This window comes from Plectropomus leopardus, chromosome 12 (assembly GCF_026936395.1).
Source record: "Plectropomus leopardus strain MGB_pleo_1.0 chromosome 12, ASM2693639v1, whole genome shotgun sequence".
Taxonomy (NCBI): domain Eukaryota; kingdom Metazoa; phylum Chordata; class Actinopteri; order Perciformes; family Serranidae; genus Plectropomus; species Plectropomus leopardus.
Genome location: NC_142187.1, coordinates 27,491,411 through 27,508,874, shown reverse-complemented (window position 1 = coordinate 27,508,874; position 17,464 = coordinate 27,491,411). Strand labels below are relative to the sequence as shown.

General features: G+C 37.9%; 1 protein-coding gene across 2 annotated transcripts in view; it reads right to left on the bottom strand.

Annotated features, from left to right (window-relative positions):
* Window positions 1-396: 396 nt before the first annotated feature.
* Window positions 397-17,464, bottom strand: part of atp6v1h (ATPase H+ transporting V1 subunit H) — a 29,130-nt gene continuing 12,062 nt past the window's right edge. For both annotated transcript variants that reach the window (XM_042497646.2, XM_088085693.1), the window contains 5 exons: window positions 12,069-12,247; window positions 11,559-11,684; window positions 9,915-10,016; window positions 8,914-9,027; window positions 397-782 (listed from right to left, as the gene is read on the bottom strand). In XM_042497646.2, the coding sequence (XP_042353580.1) occupies window positions 713-782; window positions 8,914-9,027; window positions 9,915-10,016; window positions 11,559-11,684; window positions 12,069-12,247 (591 nt within the window). In that variant the 3' untranslated portion in view covers window positions 397-712. The remainder of the gene's footprint in view (window positions 783-8,913; window positions 9,028-9,914; window positions 10,017-11,558; window positions 11,685-12,068; window positions 12,248-17,464) is intronic.

Here is a 17,464-nt window from a genome sequence, read left to right as displayed (position 1 = left end):
ACACACAAACCTTTGCATTGCCATCATGTCTTACTTCACAACAGTATGTGCACTGAAAAGTTAAATGCAAATAAGGTCTTATTAAGTATTTCACAGGGTATTTTTAACTCTACAAAAGGGAGTTTGAAGGATGAACAGATGAAGGTTACCTTTATCTTGAGCCTGAGTAAATAAAAACAAAGAAACAATAAAAAACATTTGAAAAGAAAAAAATGAAACCTTATTTCTTAGCCACTGTCTTCACATGTGCTGCTGTCCCTCTTCAAAGCCAATCGAACACGGTCTGATAAGAAAACTCAATAATCTTATCAAATTAATCTCTGCAAATCTCATTGTTATTCAGCGGGTTTTAATTCTGATAACAGCTGGTCAGAAAATGCAGGCGCCACACAGGACCAGGATAGATAGCATCTTTATTGGGGAACATACAATGTTATACTGTTAAGACTTAAATAAGTTTCAGTTTTGTACATTATCACAAACATAAAGTGCGACTTCAATCACCACACATCTTAGCTGAGGGGGCACGACACGAAGCACGACAATCAAATCAAGTAACATCGAGGATCATTTTGGGGTGTGGAAGGAACCACAACGTTTAAATTTTCAAGTCATTACACAAAATGAACATCTGATTTTTAAAATGACAAAGAACAACACGGTACACACTCATCCTCACTGTATTACACAAACACGCGAGCACAGGAACACTTCAGCTTCGGGGAGCCACGGCCGGAGCTTGCTGCTGATCGGAGGACTGCAGCTGTCGTCCCAGATACTCCCTGTGACACAAAGGACGAAGCGTTAGTCCTCAGTGCTCCCAACAGATGATGTAGATATTATTAAAGGAATACTCCACCCCTAAATGATCTTTTGTGTATTAGTTACTCACCCATTGTTACGTTGAATTTATGAAATAAAACATTTTTTCTAGCAAGCCTTCTCCGTGAAGAAAGAATTAAAAAACGGAGTCTTGATGAACTGGACCTGTGCGACTCGTTCAGTTTTATTTATCGAGTCGTATGTTCACTACTTTGTGACAGAAGCATTTTCGCTAAAACTTGACTATTAAAAACACTTCCACATCAACAGCTCATGCATGCTTCTCCACTGTGTGTGACTGTTTCTACAGAAGTGTTTTCAATACTAAGGTTTTAGCAGGATGCATGAGTTTGAGAAGTACAGTTACACGACTGGATATATTGATACTTGATATAGTACTACAGTTATTAAATGTGGTCCACGATCAATGACTTTAATTAATCAAGTTTTTTTTCAGTTTTTGGAGAGAAAAACGTCCTTTTCCGAATCCAACCTATCACAGGGCGAGAACTTGATATACAAGTGATCATTTTGTGGCTAAATTATTCCTTTAATTTTGAATTTGATGATTTAAAGGTGATGTGTCTAAGAGTTAGGGGGATTTGGTGACGTCCAGGGTTGATGATTGCAAACTGCAACCAGCTGAAACTTCTCCTGGCTAAAAGTCCTAGCTCCTCCAAAACAAATGGACCCGATGATTTAAACAGTTAAAATTAGTGAATAAAGCAGTTTCATATTACAAATCAGTTTTTTGATGCTGCTCATCATGGTGAAGTTTCAAACTACAGTGGCAACTGAAAAATGCTATATGGAGCGAGTGTTTGGTTTGTCTGTTCTGGGTTACTGTAGAAATTTAACGTGGCAAATTTTGTGGACGAGGACGCACTCTGTATATAAACAATAACTGTTATTTTCAGGCGATTATACACTAAAGAAAAAATATTCCATTTCTGCAAATATATCCCCCAAAATCCTTCACACTGAAGCTGTGATTCCCATCTACCTGACTGCCTTAAATATCCTTTTAAAGGAATAGTTTGACATTTTATACACTTTCTTGATTTTTTTCAAATCAAGAGTTAGATGAGAATTTTAAACCTTTCTCATATCAGTACGCAGGTTTTCATTGATCCTCAAATTGTGCACACTGAGGTTGTGAATGAAAAATATAACTCAAACCGAGGTGAGGAGAGGACTACAGAAGTCTGGTTACCTCATATTTTTCTGAGAGCAAAGGGCCAAATCAGCTTTGTATCGTCAGCTCATCGTGTCTGTTTGACTTAGTTTAAGTATTTTTGTTTTTTGGCAATCGGACATCACTGTTAACTGTAGCAAAAGGTTGTAGTAAAAGCCCACCCAACTGAAAACCATTAGGGTAAACTCAGCTGTAACATTACAAAGAAAGCGAAGGCCGACAAACGCTAACACCACGGCATAGTGAAGACCCTTTTGATGTCTTCTGTGTGAAATAAGAAGCTTCTGTTCCCACTAGTTCTGTATAGCATGTTCAGATTTGTCTTTGACACTGACTGCCGTCATTGTTAGTGTAGGCGGTGCTACGATTGTTTGTCCAAGTGAGATAAGGGGGCGGGGGTCGACGATAGCTCAAGTGACAGTAAGGATTACATTGCAGCCTGTTTTACCGCAGCGGCTAGAGCGAGAGCCAAAACATACCAAGATTTCACCTTAATTTTATACCACCTGACAAGTAGATTCATTGATAAATTGTTTCAGCTCTGTCAGCCTGTTTGCTGGTCGTGAGCAGTGATTTCCTGGAAACCTCAAGAGTTTTTTTACGGATTAAACAAATGACTGATCAGTGAGCTTTACAGTTCAGCTTCAAATTGAGCAGACAGACACACGAGTCTCTTCCTTTAATGACATGCATTTCAGTTCCCGTCCATCTGATTATTAAAGTGGAATCCTTCAATATCCTTTAACAACAACAAGTGGAAATTTTGACTTTCTCATTTCCAGAAAGGGAGCTTCTGACGCAGCCGCGATGTGAATGTGGAAATGTCATGCCATTGTTTTTGAAAGGTCACTCTTCTCCGTCAGGTCTCTTCTTGGCTGTAACATTTTTACATGATATTCATGATATTATACCAGCGCACTCAGCTTAATGCCACCAGGAATATCAAATGTAACTCAGGAACCTAAAGATGGAAAGGGCTGGAACATACATCCAGATGATGGAAATTAGGATCCTTAAAAAGTTAAACTTAGACCACAGGAAGCTGATGAACATTTTGCTCTATTTTTAAACAGAGCAACAAGCCTGATTTATTTTTTTCAGGCTGTCATTTTCCTACAAAGCAGCAAAATATCCCTCCAGATTTATAGAGATTTTAAATACTTTTCTGCATGTTTGCATTTCATCGTTTCATCTTTGGTCAAAGCCTCCATGCCTGCACTTTAATGTATTCATCTCATTGTTGACAAACAGCCTTCCAGACAAATCCAGCAGATATGCACAATGTTTTGAGGGCCAAAAGTCTGAATTGACACCTGGGGATTTCACTGATTAGAAAGCAGGTAAAGACGGATACATTATTCTTTTCTGATAGGAATGAAATGCCGGGACCATGATCCCTCACGCCTGCTCCAGATTAGTTCAAATCTGTCAAGCACAACAGGTTTAAACCCCTGATCTTCACATAAAAGCCCCCAACATCCTATAAGAGCTCACTGACATGAAAATGTCAGCTTTTAAGAGAAAAAATAAATAATAATAAACATGAAAAACCTGCCGACTTCCCCAGAGGTTGTTAGTGATAACCTTTAGCTGGTCTGCAAATAGCAGCTATATGTTGATTCAAAACATCGCTGGGGAGTTTACAAAAGCAGATGGCAATAACTGGAAAGACGAGCCAGAGTTATGAAGCCGGCTCATCATTCTGCAGCCGGGGTGCTTTTGGAAGTACGCATCTGCAGCTGCTGTATGAATTAATACTTTTAAAGCAAAATGAGTCCTGGAAATTGAACATAGCAGGATTTGATATCTTAAATCAAAGGGCATAAAAGGGTCAATGATCAGGTTGCACCATATGTGAAGATGGCACCATTCAATGAGAGTCAATTAAAAGATAAATGCACGATAAATGAAAGGATGAAGTTTCAGAAATGAATACACACACACACACACACACACACACACACGCGCACACGCACACAGGTTCTCATTTATCAAAGTTAAGCAGAACGACTTTGTGTGTAAAGTGGAAGGAAATTTACGCGTATTCTGGCATTCATCGATATGTCTGTAGCTCAGATCTTTTGAAGGTGCTAACAAAATCTACACTGTCCCGCGTACGGCTGACATTGATCTCTCTTTGTTTCACACATTCTGGTGTGCAGAGATTGATTCTCTTCAGCACTAACAAAATCTACACCTGCTTCTGACCACTCGCAGTGCTTGTGTTAATAAGATATGCAGATAAATATTGCTTGTTAATATGAGAAATCACAGTTTTAACAGTTTTGTATTTTTCTCTGTTATGATCACAATACGCAGATGTAAGTTAAACTTTACAAAAGATTAGAAATGAAACACATTTAGCTAAATTAGTTGGCAATTAGCAGATTCAGTGAAAAAAAGATCGAGATGGCTGTATGACAGCGATTTGTGAGATCATCACAAAGCCTAAAATACTGAGCCTGACCAAGTCCAAATGTCTTTTTCAACTCCATATGACCCAAAATAAGTTCAATCTCAGCTTTGAAAAAGTATTTCTCTCTATTTCTTTGTTTGCAGCATGGTCGAAGGTCAACAGAATGCACTTATGCACAGTAATTTTCACATCCTTATATGGTGGTTAATGGCTATTAATGGGTGGGTTTGTATGCCAATTGCTTATGATCAAATCTAAGCTCGGTCTTACATGAATACCTCGCCTACAAAATGGTAATTTATGTATCAGTTATTTGCGCATTACCTTGAATTCATGGAGAAAATTGTTGTTTTTCTTGTATGCCTCCAGTGAACGAAGACTCAATGAACCACAGTAAAGGCAACAACAGCACAACTAAAATAAAAAAAAACACTAGAAATGCATTTATGTATGCTTTCACTTAAAGTCCTTTCGGAGAGGGCTGAGGGCAAGGTAATGCAATGTGTTTGGGATGCACTGCGCATACAACTTGATAAATGAGACTTGGATTATACTACAAATGTTTTGAGTTTTTACACAGATGTTTTTTTCTATAGTTTTGCTGTTGTTAAACCTCTCTGTTTACTTCAATCAATAACCACCAACTTTAGGTTGTTTGTTCACTGGAGGCAGGAGAGAAAAACAAAGTTACCTTCAGGAATTCAACGTTTGGCATGACGGGTGAGCTTCATAAAAATTAACCCCTCTGTACAGTTGTCATGAGAGGGGAAATTAGCTATAGTGACCAAAACCGTTTTTTGCACAAGGCTGTAAACATGTTTATACTGTTTTATTTTGGGCGTTTTAACATGGAGGTCTATGGGGATTTGAAGACAGCCTTATGTGGTCCTAATAAGTGTTTTATTTTTTCATTTTCAGTTTAGAAAACTTAACAGCTTATTTGGTTAATTTCTAGGAAGCTGTATCAACTGAAATGTAAAAAATACTCATTAAAACAAAGTAATCTAAAGGCTGGAGAGAGGAGGGACCCATTAAATTCTCCCTAAGGTCAGTTTCATACTCTGACAATTTTCTTACTTTCTCCCTGTGGCGTTGTAAAGGAGTACATGATGGTCTTGAACATCCAGTACATGTTGGTATTTTGCTGTCCCTAACAGCAAGGCTAGTGTATGAAATATCTATGAAATGTACTGACTTGTGTAGAATGTGCTGTGTTTCAGTCTAGACACTGAGGCCGGTACAGCACAAGGACAAAGTGACTCTCAATAGCTGATGGACTTAAACCATCAATACCACATATTACATTCTGTCACAACTTATTCAATTTCTGCAAATATGTGAAAGAAAACTTTTCAAAAAAAGACTGAAAGATGAAATAATACACAGGAGTAGTTTCTCAGTTCACAAATCCATCTGTGCTGTTGTCATGACAGCAGGGGCCCTTGGTAAGTAAGAACGAGAAGATCTGCTCATAGAAACAACTCACACAGTGAAGTGCTTTCAAAATATCTGCCATTTGTGGGTGATTGACACCTCAACTTTTCTTAACATACATTTCTCTTCAGCAGCATTCACACATTTCTGTTGGTAATGAAACACAACCTTGAGACATGAAACCTCCTCCCTCTCACAAAGGAGGTCCCGTCAACACAAATCTGCAGAAAAGCAGCTATCACAAAACAAAGACAACTGATGTGAACAGAAATGCTCATCCATTTACATAATTGTCTCTTTGGAGCCCATTATACTATTTCAACACGACGACAAATCAATCATTGTGCTGCTGCGTCAGCACGGCTGGAAGTGCAGCATGTCGCCACCTGAAGCTGAATTCAACAGAGGGGGAACGCGTAGGAAATAACAACAAGTAGAAGTTGAATAAAACACAAGAATAGATGAATGGCTTTAGATGTGATTTGTGTCGGGCTTTAAAAAGATGAAAAGTGATGACATATCATTTCTATTTCAAATCAAATCAACTTATAAAGGCGTGTGCTGAATTTTGCATCTATTTGCAGCTCAGACAATAAGTTGTTAATGCAAGTTTAATCTCTGCTGTTAGATGTTTGTATGCAACACTCAGCTTTTTCTTATCTTATTTGCACACTTCATTATATCTTAGTACTTTAATTTAGTTTTTGACAGGCCACATTTTGGCCTTTGTCATGGCTCAAAGCTGACATCCATAGAGAAGTTTGATCTAATTTTGAACTGCAGCACCTGCACATTAATTCCAAACCGGACATGCTATGATGCACTACATTAAGGCATGTTACAAAAAAATTAGTCCCCATTTTGTTGGCTTCTCTGCCATCCTGAATATAATGGAGCTGGGAGGGACAATTCATATCACACCAGGAGCATTTTGCCTACCTGATTTTTAGGAGTTTTGTGAGCTCCCTTTTGTAGCTGTTTCAATTGTGTTTGTTGTTGTTATTTCCTCCAATTTTGGGCTGTAGCCCAAAGACTAATTCAGTACAGTTAAAGGTCCATGTAAGAATGTCATGGATCAAAGATTTCTGGATGCGTTTTAGTTATAAAAGCACACTAATTCTCATAATTCTATTCATAAATCTATTTCATATACAGTGCCTGTTAGCAGGAAAACTCAATCTACTCTGTGCAACGCTGCATCGTGTTTGCTTAAGTTTTCTAGAGGGGCGGCCTGAGTAGAGTTCATACGCTTTCTCTCATTTTAATTTATTAAAATATTTCTATAACTTTACTCTATTGCAGATAAATAAAACAATAACGTGACATTTGATTTCTGGGATTGTGGCCAAATACCGTATACATTTTCTAAAAAAGGCGTCTGACTCATAAAGACAAGAACAGTTTCTTAAAACTTCCAAATCATGGAATTAACCCTGGAATGAGTTCTTTCTCTTCCTGTCATCTGACTTTACAGCCTGCAAGATGTTATTATAGATTAAAAAAAAATAGCTATCTTACACTGGAAGTTGCAGATTTAGGTTGGGGTGGAGAAACTGCATCTATGTTTCTATTGTTGGACTGATAAAGAGAATCTGTTTGTTTTTCTTTACAGTCACTGAAAAAAGGCTGAAAACCTTTGGTGCTCTGGTGGATGAATAAACTTCTGCCCACACTTCAGTGAACATACAGTTTACACGGAACATTAAGGTCACTTAGATGGGAAAACAGCACTACACTGTGATATTAAACACAATGCCTCCATCCACAGTTGCTCAGGGAGCAGAGTGTATTTTAGATAGTGGCCCTAAAAAACAAACACATTTCCACTTGTTGCTTGATGATTTTTAGTGTTTCCAAGCAATCCAGTAGACAGAAAAAACACACAAAGATGATGAGCATGTTAAGTGTTTGGGCCTGGAGAAAATGTGGGGAGTGGTAGAGAATCTAGTTTGTAATGATGCTGGTAAGAGATCTGAGGACAGACGGTTTTTAAGGAAGATATCAATATTTAAGAGTTTAATCTGACACTGACCATATCATCTGATGTACTGTATACATTTTTTTTGTTATATAACCCCAGGAAATGAGGATGTCTTACATTTTGTCATTAAAAACCTAAAGCTAAGCTAAGTCGCTGCTGGCTGCCAGACAGACATTAAAATTGTATCAATCTTCTCATCTAACTCTCGGCAAGAGGGCGAATGAGCAGTGCATAGTCCATTAACCTTGCATAATTCCCAATATATCTCTGCCGAACTTCAACCCAAGCTGGTGTCTAATCCGCCAAAATAAATGAAAATATCTGTGAGTGCGTGCATGACCCTAAATCATTTGTATGCACATGTACAGGTTTTTATTTAATGTCAAAAACCCTGGTTTAACTAAATCTTTAATGGCGAGTTTCCTTATGACATGACACTGGCTATGTTTACAGGCACAGAAAAACTGCACTAAAATTCTCAATATGACAATATTTTTTAATTTGCTTCTGCAAACAGCTTATTTGTTTGGATATTCTCAATTAGGTTGATAATGTTGCATGCTCTAATTAAAACTTGGGATATGCTGGTATTATTCAGGTTTTAGGAACATGTATACAGTGCATTCAGGATATGCGTCTCTATTGGGGTTTTTACCGCAGTTTGCAACACACAGCCTCTTGCTTGTTCAGCTCTGTGCAATTTACACAAAACAACTTGCCAACAGTTTGCAAGACGAAAAAAAAGAAATGCCAACATTCTGGTTGGAAGGAGAGACACACTAACATTTCAGCATTATCCATAAGGTTGGATATCAAAAGGTTTTAAAATGTGCAGATATTATAAGGATGACTTTTCAGTTCAACACCAGTGGAAACTTAAAAAAAAATAATCTCCTTTTGATGCAAAGCAGCAAAATTGCTTAAGCAGCTCTAGCCGTTACACTTACCGCATTTTGACGTGATAAACAACATGTTAGGGCACGATAATCTCTTTAAGCATTGTAACACCTGCAATATTTTGTGCATGTGAACGTAGTCAATGAAGCTCTACGTATGTGTTCATACCAGTTGTGGACCATCAGCTTCTGCACAGCTAACAGGGCGTTGTAACGGACTAGCTGGTCCTCGTGGTGCATATGGTTCATCACCAGCTGTTTTCCACCCAGCTGCTCGATCACCCTGAAGTAGGAAAAAATAAAAAGGAATAATGGGAGAAAGCCTTTGTCCACACAGAAAACAGGTGCTATTTTCATGTTTTAGGTCATTTCTGCACCCGGTAATTGAATCCAGCCTGACTGAAATGTTTCAAACATCTCATGAAGGGTCATTGGTCTGATAAAAGGATATAGTGCTTTGAAGAGGAAAACAGACCAGCATAATGCATTTGATAATTTGGTAAATGGTGTAAGTGGAGAAAGGGAAATGGTGTGAAAGTGCAGAATTTCTACATTTCAACTTTGGGAAAAATTGTATCTGGTGGGTTTGAATTATAAACAGAAGGCTAAAAATGTAGTATACCGAGCCTGAGACCTGACTAAAGGGTAATGAGATTGATATGGGAGACAAGAAAAACCTATTATTGATCTGTCAGTCACACAGTGTCTTTAAGGTAACAAACACTGAACGTAAACAATACCTGGAGAGAAGGTGTCAAAGACAGGAACAGGCATCCTCAGGGGATTTTTGAAAATAACCTTTATTGAACAAGGAATTAATATTGAAACTAAAGCCTCTTTTGCAAGTGAGACTTTGCCAGACAAGGTTTAACAGCAGCATCCAACAAAAACAGGACGACAACAATCCGAGTTTGAGAAAGAGAGGGGCGGGTCTGTCTCTTGATGCACTTATATACTCTTTGTCTCCGTGATGGTGGCATGAGTGGCGGACAATGCGAAAAAATGTGAAAGTACAGCCTAGAGTTTGAGCATCAGCCTGAGAGCCGGCGAGACTCTGCAGTTCCTCAGCTCATTTACTCTTATTATACACATTGTTATGATATAAAACAGGTAGAAAATCGGCTACATATCCCTTTAAGCTTTATAACAAGTTTGTTTTCACAGTCTTACCGTTTGCCACGTGGATAATGCCGCACATACTCTCCAACGTCGTGAGCTGCAACTGCTATGACTTGAGGGTCATCAGACACCTCCAACAGCCTTGTCAAGATCCTATTGAAGAAAATCACACAAAAAGACAGATTTCATCACATCTTATTCTCTCTGAAAAACACATATCGCTCAGATTCGTCTAGGCCAAGACTTCTTAGAGAAAGCTTTAGAAACTAATTAGATTAGCAAAGGCAGCGTTGGATGTGATTAGCCACGGATCATCTATAAAAGCCCAAGGTTAGTGCGCATTTAAACCCGAGAAACTCTAAAAACTGAATCCAAGGACAAGAAAAAAGGATCATCTGAATAAGCGACACCTGGGGGTTTAAAGTGAGACAAAACATGGTTTAGAGTCAGGCAAAGAGGCTGATGAAGATGGAGCATTATTTAAGATGAGATGGTGCCTGAGCTGATTACAGAGAGAGGATGCTGATGAGACAATGAGATGGGTAGATCAGGGTTTTTACTGAATGTCAGAAAGCCCAACCGGAAAAATGCAGAACACAAATTGCAGTTTCATCTCTTGTGACCTGAGTCCTTAGACTGGACACACAAACAAACACGAGAGAAAAACAATGTGAAGAGGCTGTGTAATTATCAGACATGATGCTGGTGAGTGTGCGGCTTTTCAGCAGCTATTTAAAGTCCAACCTGAGAAAGGGGTTACCACAGAGCTCAAAATGAGCATTTGCAACATATATTATGTGAACAGTGAATTTTTATACCATTTAATTATAAATCTAAATTCAGGATTCTAACCTATTTTCAATTTCAACCATTATATTTCTGTTTCAAGTATTAAAAAAGAGTTTTCAATGTATATATTGAAATTTTCAAAGCCAATTTTCATACATAGCTCACAAAAAGCTTACAGAAACCAGACTTATACTTTAAGGCAGTGCTTAGGCAAAGGTGTGCTTTGAGCCAAATGCTATAATCACTACGCTAACATGATGATGTTTAGCAGGTAGGTTTACCATGTTGACCATCATTTTCATATGCAACTCATAACTAGTTGGTAATTTGAATGAAAATACCTTTTCAACCTTTTCAACAAAATGAATCCAGATTCTGTTACTGCACTACCCATTTCTCACTACAAATCAGAAACATAGTTTAGTGTACTGTTTAGCTGTAAAATGAGAAGTTGGTCTGGCCAATAAACGTTGCTTGGTATTTTGTTGAAGTGTTGGCAACCGGGAACCAAACTTTTTTATTTTACAGCTAAGGGTGCACCAAAACATGTTTCTGAAAAAGTTTGAGGTGAGAAAAAATAGAGAAGCCAGAGGAACATGATTTTTTCCCACATATTATCTGTCTCATTCAGCGCTGGGTAAAAACAGTGACAATTTCAGGAAACATGAACATGAAGTTGTCAACTACAGCTTTAAAGCAGCTTAGAGAAAAAAATGTAAATTTAATGATACAATAAATTTAATTAAAGCTTTCAGAGTGAAAGCACATCTTTTCATTTCAATTCTCACATTCAAATTCAGAATTAATCATTAATTTGAAATTTAAATCACTTCTCTGGTGGCAAGAAATTAGGCTATAATAATTCATTTCATTCTTTATCTTGCTACAACACATGCTTTATCTTACTTGAGGAGTTCATAGTTCTTCTCGTTCAGGCGGACAGCGTTCTCACGCCAGAACTTCTCAGACTTGTGCACAGGACTCCACTCCAGGCGGCCAGATTTGAGCTCAGAGCTGTACTCGTCAAATGAGCTGTTATAAAAAGCAAAAGAGGAAGATATAAACATGTTTTTTTCCCCATCAAGTAAAGAGGACGGTTCAAGGATCACCACTTATATTTGTCCCTCTGCTATGTTCTTTAAACCCATCTGTTGTGAAGAGCAGTGATATGAGAGATGCAGCATATGGTAGTCGTACACACTCGGGTATAGAGAATATCTAAAGGTCACTTAAACATGTACACAACACAGCATCGAAATAAACAGAAATATGTATTTAGAAAACAGAGATACATATAGAGCACAACAATATCCTCTTCTCTGAAAGAAATGTTCAAAGCATTTTTTTTCTGAATAAAACAATGTTTCACTGTCTAATGAAAGGTTTGTGGTTCATGTAATGGAGCTGACACGGTACCTGAGATCCTGAACGCTCTCTCCCAGCCTCTCCAGCAGGAACTTAATGTCCTCAGTGATGTCCTCATCGTCATACTTCTGCTGCTCGAGGTTCTCGAGTTGCTTCAGCACTTTGCACTGAATCATGGCGAGGGCGTACTCCTGACGAGTCTCCCGCTCTGCAGACTTCTCCAGAAGATTCTGTCAAAGAGAGCGACAGTGTGAGGATCAGATGTTGTGTAATTACCTCTCTCATCAGTGGGCAATTTGCTGGAGAAATGACATACTCAGTATCTGAAAAATACACCTGCTCATGCGAAATGAATGAATGAGTGAATATGAAACTCAGTGCTGTAATAATCAGTCCAGTAATCAGCTGTTGAGTGACAGAAGAGTTTATCGAGCAAAAAGTTCAAAATATCTGTTCCAGCTTGCTATTTTTCTCTCTTTTACATCATTATTAATTAAATATCTCTAGGTTTCTGTCTGAAGGAATTTGAAGGCATCACCTTGAGCTCAGTGAAATCGCAAATCAAAAGATATTCCATAAATTAGTGAGACTTAAGGTCGTTGTTGGTAGAAGGCTTGAATTAATGTTTAAAAATTAGTCAACTACATTTGTCCAAGGGACAGAGTTTTTGTAGGCAGACATGAAATAAAAAATAAATAAAAAAATAAAGAAAATAAATTAAAAAAATATATAATTAACTATCACTGATTAATTATTGTCATAATATAGATTACGTTGATAATTTTCAAAAAAGTAAATAAAGTGAAACATTAAATAAGAGCATGAGAGACAAAAAAAGGAAACATGTTCATGTTAAGAACATTGGATTTGTTCCCATTCTTGTATAAAGACATTCACCTGGGTCCAGACCTTTAAATCCATCACTTTAGTGTCAATTTTACAAAAATAAAGACTGACTTATTTCAAGCCTTAAAGGTGGGTCTCTTCTATGGCAACACGGATTGTTTCCATGGTAACAATAAGTGAAATCAGTGACACTGTATGACAAAAAGATAAAAATATGGTTCCTACTTCTGTATACTGTTAACAAGTTTGTGACGGTTTGTGACGGTTTGACATTTGAACAAAAGGAGCTGGGGATCGAACTGACCCTGTGAATAGTACACAAATTATCTACCTCCTGAGCAGTCGATTCACATGTTTACACACACACACACACACACACACATATATATATATATATATATATATATATATATAAAATACAGCTCCACGCACAGAGGACACCAGGCCAGTCTAACATCCAGTCAAGAGAGACACTGATTTGTCAGGTATCAGCCAAAAACATAAATGGCATTTTACATAAAACGTTTAAGTTATCTACCACAATATAAAATTAAATAGAGTGCAAGTGTGGGTTTTATCCAAAACTCACTTTTAATATGAAATAACATTATTTAAGTTATGAATTTCATCCGGGTAGAAACTGCATTTGAAAATACACCTTTTGATTAAACCAGGATTCAGTTCCAGGAGTATGAGTGAGGAGTGAAGGGGATGAATGCAGAGCTGCACTGCAACAAGAACATACTGACACCTATTGTAAAAGCTATTTCTGTTGCAAAAAAACCCCAAAAACATATCAGAATAAAATTCCAGAAACTCAGTGTCAGGCTGAAATGGTGGCGACATTTTGAAAGGGGACATGTCTCAGGCAGCAAGACTGAGATAGCGCAAAACCCACCCAACACTCTGAATGAACCTCTAAGCTGCCACTGGTAGCATATGAACAGCTAACTACAAATATCTGGCAATTTATTTCTTGCACAAACCTGTTATGTTTGTACAACATTCTTCGCTATTAAAGCAAATAAGCAAAGTCACAGCAAATGTTTAGCGTCAGCTTACCTTTGAAAGCATGCGGCTAAAAGAAATCTCATGTTTTCCGGAGCACAAATGAGCATGTTTTTCAAAAACGAGAAAAACTTTTAGAGTGAAGTTAAGGAGAACACATCACAAACCCAGCAGTGCTGCCTTTGAGGATGTGTTCAAGGACTCCCAGATGGTCTGGATAATTTAAGTCACATTGCTCGTCCCATGTGGTGAGCCGAATCATTTGCATAATTAGGACATTTGGGAAAAAGGCAGCGTGCAGAACAATGTGGAATATTTCTGTCAGATGATTTTGCAGAAAGAGCAATTACACACTTCCTCAAAATCTGCATGACATACTGTAGGGAGCCCCGACAATTTTTTTTTTTTGTTGGTATAGAACATAATTTTTGTAGCTCTTCCTACTCTAAGTCAAACACACTCACTGTAAGGTAAGTCAGATGACTCTCGGGAAAACCCACACAACGTCAACGTCAATAATGCTTCAGGGTCGCCCTTCACTGCCCACAATTTCTTTTAATTAGCTGCAATATAGCAGTCATACTGAACTACAAACTTCTCTCGCCAATTAAAAACAGAGTGCCTTTCTTTAATGGGATGCATTTAAAAATGCTTGATGTGACAGAGGTGTGATGAATGAGCTTTGGGGAAAATTGAAAGCAGAAACACGTGGAGTAACACTGGACACTGGAGTAAACATAACAATAGAAAATGTTCGCTAAAATTTGGTCGTTAGCTAATTTCTTTCAGTTAAGAAAAGACACTGGAAAGGCAGTACATCAGGAGCACCGATGCCTGTTTACTGAGGTTACAGTAACATGCACAAAATACAAATATTCAGTTTTTTGCCCTTATCATGACAGACGAAATATTCCTAAAAAGCTGTTTACATGATGAGGAATATCCCACTAATGTTCCTGTTTACATGCAGCTGTGCCCAATCTTAATTATTAAAATCATTGTCCTAATGTGATGTTTAGCACATTAAATTATAGCAAAGTCTGAGCATCAAAAAGGATTTCTTCAACATTTTGCTCAGACTTATTCAACTGTGTGAACACAGACTCCCTTTTTCATTCCTTCAACTACCTTTTTGAAAAGGTCAGCGATTTGATATTTGTGCACCAGGCTTGGAAGTAAAGTGGGTTGTCCTCTATTCAGATAGCCATCTATTCGATCCCCAGCTCCTCTAGCGCATATGAATGGTTACTGAGTAGCAGGTGGTGCCATGTATGGCAGCCTCAGCTCCCATTGTGTGAATGTGTGTGAACGGTTTAATGTGACATGCAGCGTGAAAGGGCTTTGAGTGATGGAAGACTAGAAAATTACAACACAAGTGCAGTCCATTTACCATATACAAAAAGCTGTAGATATCCAATGCTTTCAAAATTCTTAAAAGTAGTTATGTTTCCCCTTTTTATCAGAAACATGGGCTTTTCTTATGGCCAAGAATCTTTACCCCACAAACTACTGAATGGTTGGTTTGTGTAAAATCCATAGAGCTGACCATATACAAGCCAGAGGCATGTGTTGCAAAACTGCAGAAAAATGCATATTGCAAATGCAAATGCAAATCTTTTAGAGTTCTAAATCAGTGATGATACTATCATATGAAACTAGAAGACTTAAGGAATCCAGTGGTACCACCCATGTCGTGCTAGCTTCTCAATAACGCTCCAAAGTTAGGGTAAATTTTGCAGATGGGAAAACAGCATGGTCATTTCACAGTGGTCCTTTAACCTCTGACCTCTAGATATCTCAATGAAGGGTTCTGTTGGTACCCATGAATCTCCCCTTTACAGAAACGCCCACTTTATGCTCGTCCCATGAAGTTCTTGCTGTCATTTGATTCCTAACCAATCTGGTAAGATTTGCTTTACCTTGCCAATATGTACTTCACCAGTGTTTTGTAATGCAAAATAATGGAATTGAAATCATGATAAAAAAAATAAATAAATAACTGTTTGATGGCCCTAATCCAAATACTTTAATGAACGGTAACAAATTCAGTATATTGTCATATTCAGAATAACCGTGGAATATTAGTGTGCAGGTAAATGTAGTCAATGACAGTGAAATAGAAATATTGTTGGAAAAGGCTATCAGAGAATTACAAGAAACCTTAACACCGTGTTTAGAGATGGGTTTGAAAATCAGCAACAACTTTTCTTCAGTATTTCTCCACTATTTAATCCACACTTCAGTCACGTAATCAATGGCATTTACCACACCGTTATGCTTTGAGCAAGGTGAATAAGGCATTCTGGTGTTGCAGGGTTGGGCAGAGCTACTATATCACCATCACCATCAGCTATGATCCATATTTCCTCCAGGTCCTAATTCTTTGACTTGACATGAGTATTTTGTTTGGCATTCAATAAGACATGCTGAGGTTGGCCAGACACAGCAGGCTGTTGACTTGATAAATGTGTTGTGTTGTAACAGAAGATTATTACTGATGGCAAGACAATTTAGTATTGAACAAGTACAGAGAAGTACAAGAGACAAAACAGCTGGGTGTAACCTTGAAAAATAAACTGTCATGGTCTAAACAAACTGATAACATCAGAAGTAAAGTGAAATGGGAAACAGTTAAGTAAACAAACTACTAAAGTAAAAGAGGGAGGAAGATCGAAACAAACCTGTTATATCAGGTAAGATTGTTTTTCTGAAGCCACGGAGCTCTTTAGCGGAAACATTTCCTGATAGTTTGGGTTGTTGTTCACTGGCACACCATAAATATGCTTTGTTCTTCCGTGATAGTCTTGTAGTTTCCCTTTTTAAGTGACAATTACAGACGACTGCTTTCTGCGGGGATGGAGAGTTATTTCCTTTCACACGGGCACAATTTGCTATTGCTGGCACAATTTGCTTTTGTGACCTCCAATTCTTTGCTATCAGATTGGTGTGTGGGCCTTTACAGAACTAATGTAAAAAGCGTAACAGACTGAACTGTCAAATACAGACCCACCTATGTTTTGTTGAATTTAGTCAGAAATGTGCCAGTGACACGTCACCAAAGACATTAAAGTAAAAGGCTACTTTCTCAGTTTACTCTACACAATTATTGAACATGACATGCAACAAAGAGAGGGTTAGTATTAATAACAATCTGGATTTGTAAAGCACCTTTCAGGGTACCCACAGACAGAAAACAAGTGCAGAAAACAGTCATGTATTGAGCCATGGTCAGGTGGAATTAATTGCCAGTCCATATTGTTCAGGAGACTATTAAAAAAATGGTTCATAATTTTGTTAAAACAGTATCTCCAGAGATTTCAGCAACCATTATTAATTTGTGTGTGTGTAACCTATGAAAAATTGTGAATGCTTGTACTGCTGGATACTAATAAAGATAAAGTATGTTAACTAAGAGAGAAGTGTTCATCTGTATGAAATGCTTCATGTTGGGAACCGAGCAATCATTTCTATACTCTTCCAAAACACATTACTGAGCCCTCTGAAGGCCTGGAAGTTCTCACATTGATTTTCAATGTATTCCCCCGTTGTTCCAGACCTGTGTTGGTGCCCTGTCAGACTAACTACATCCCTTG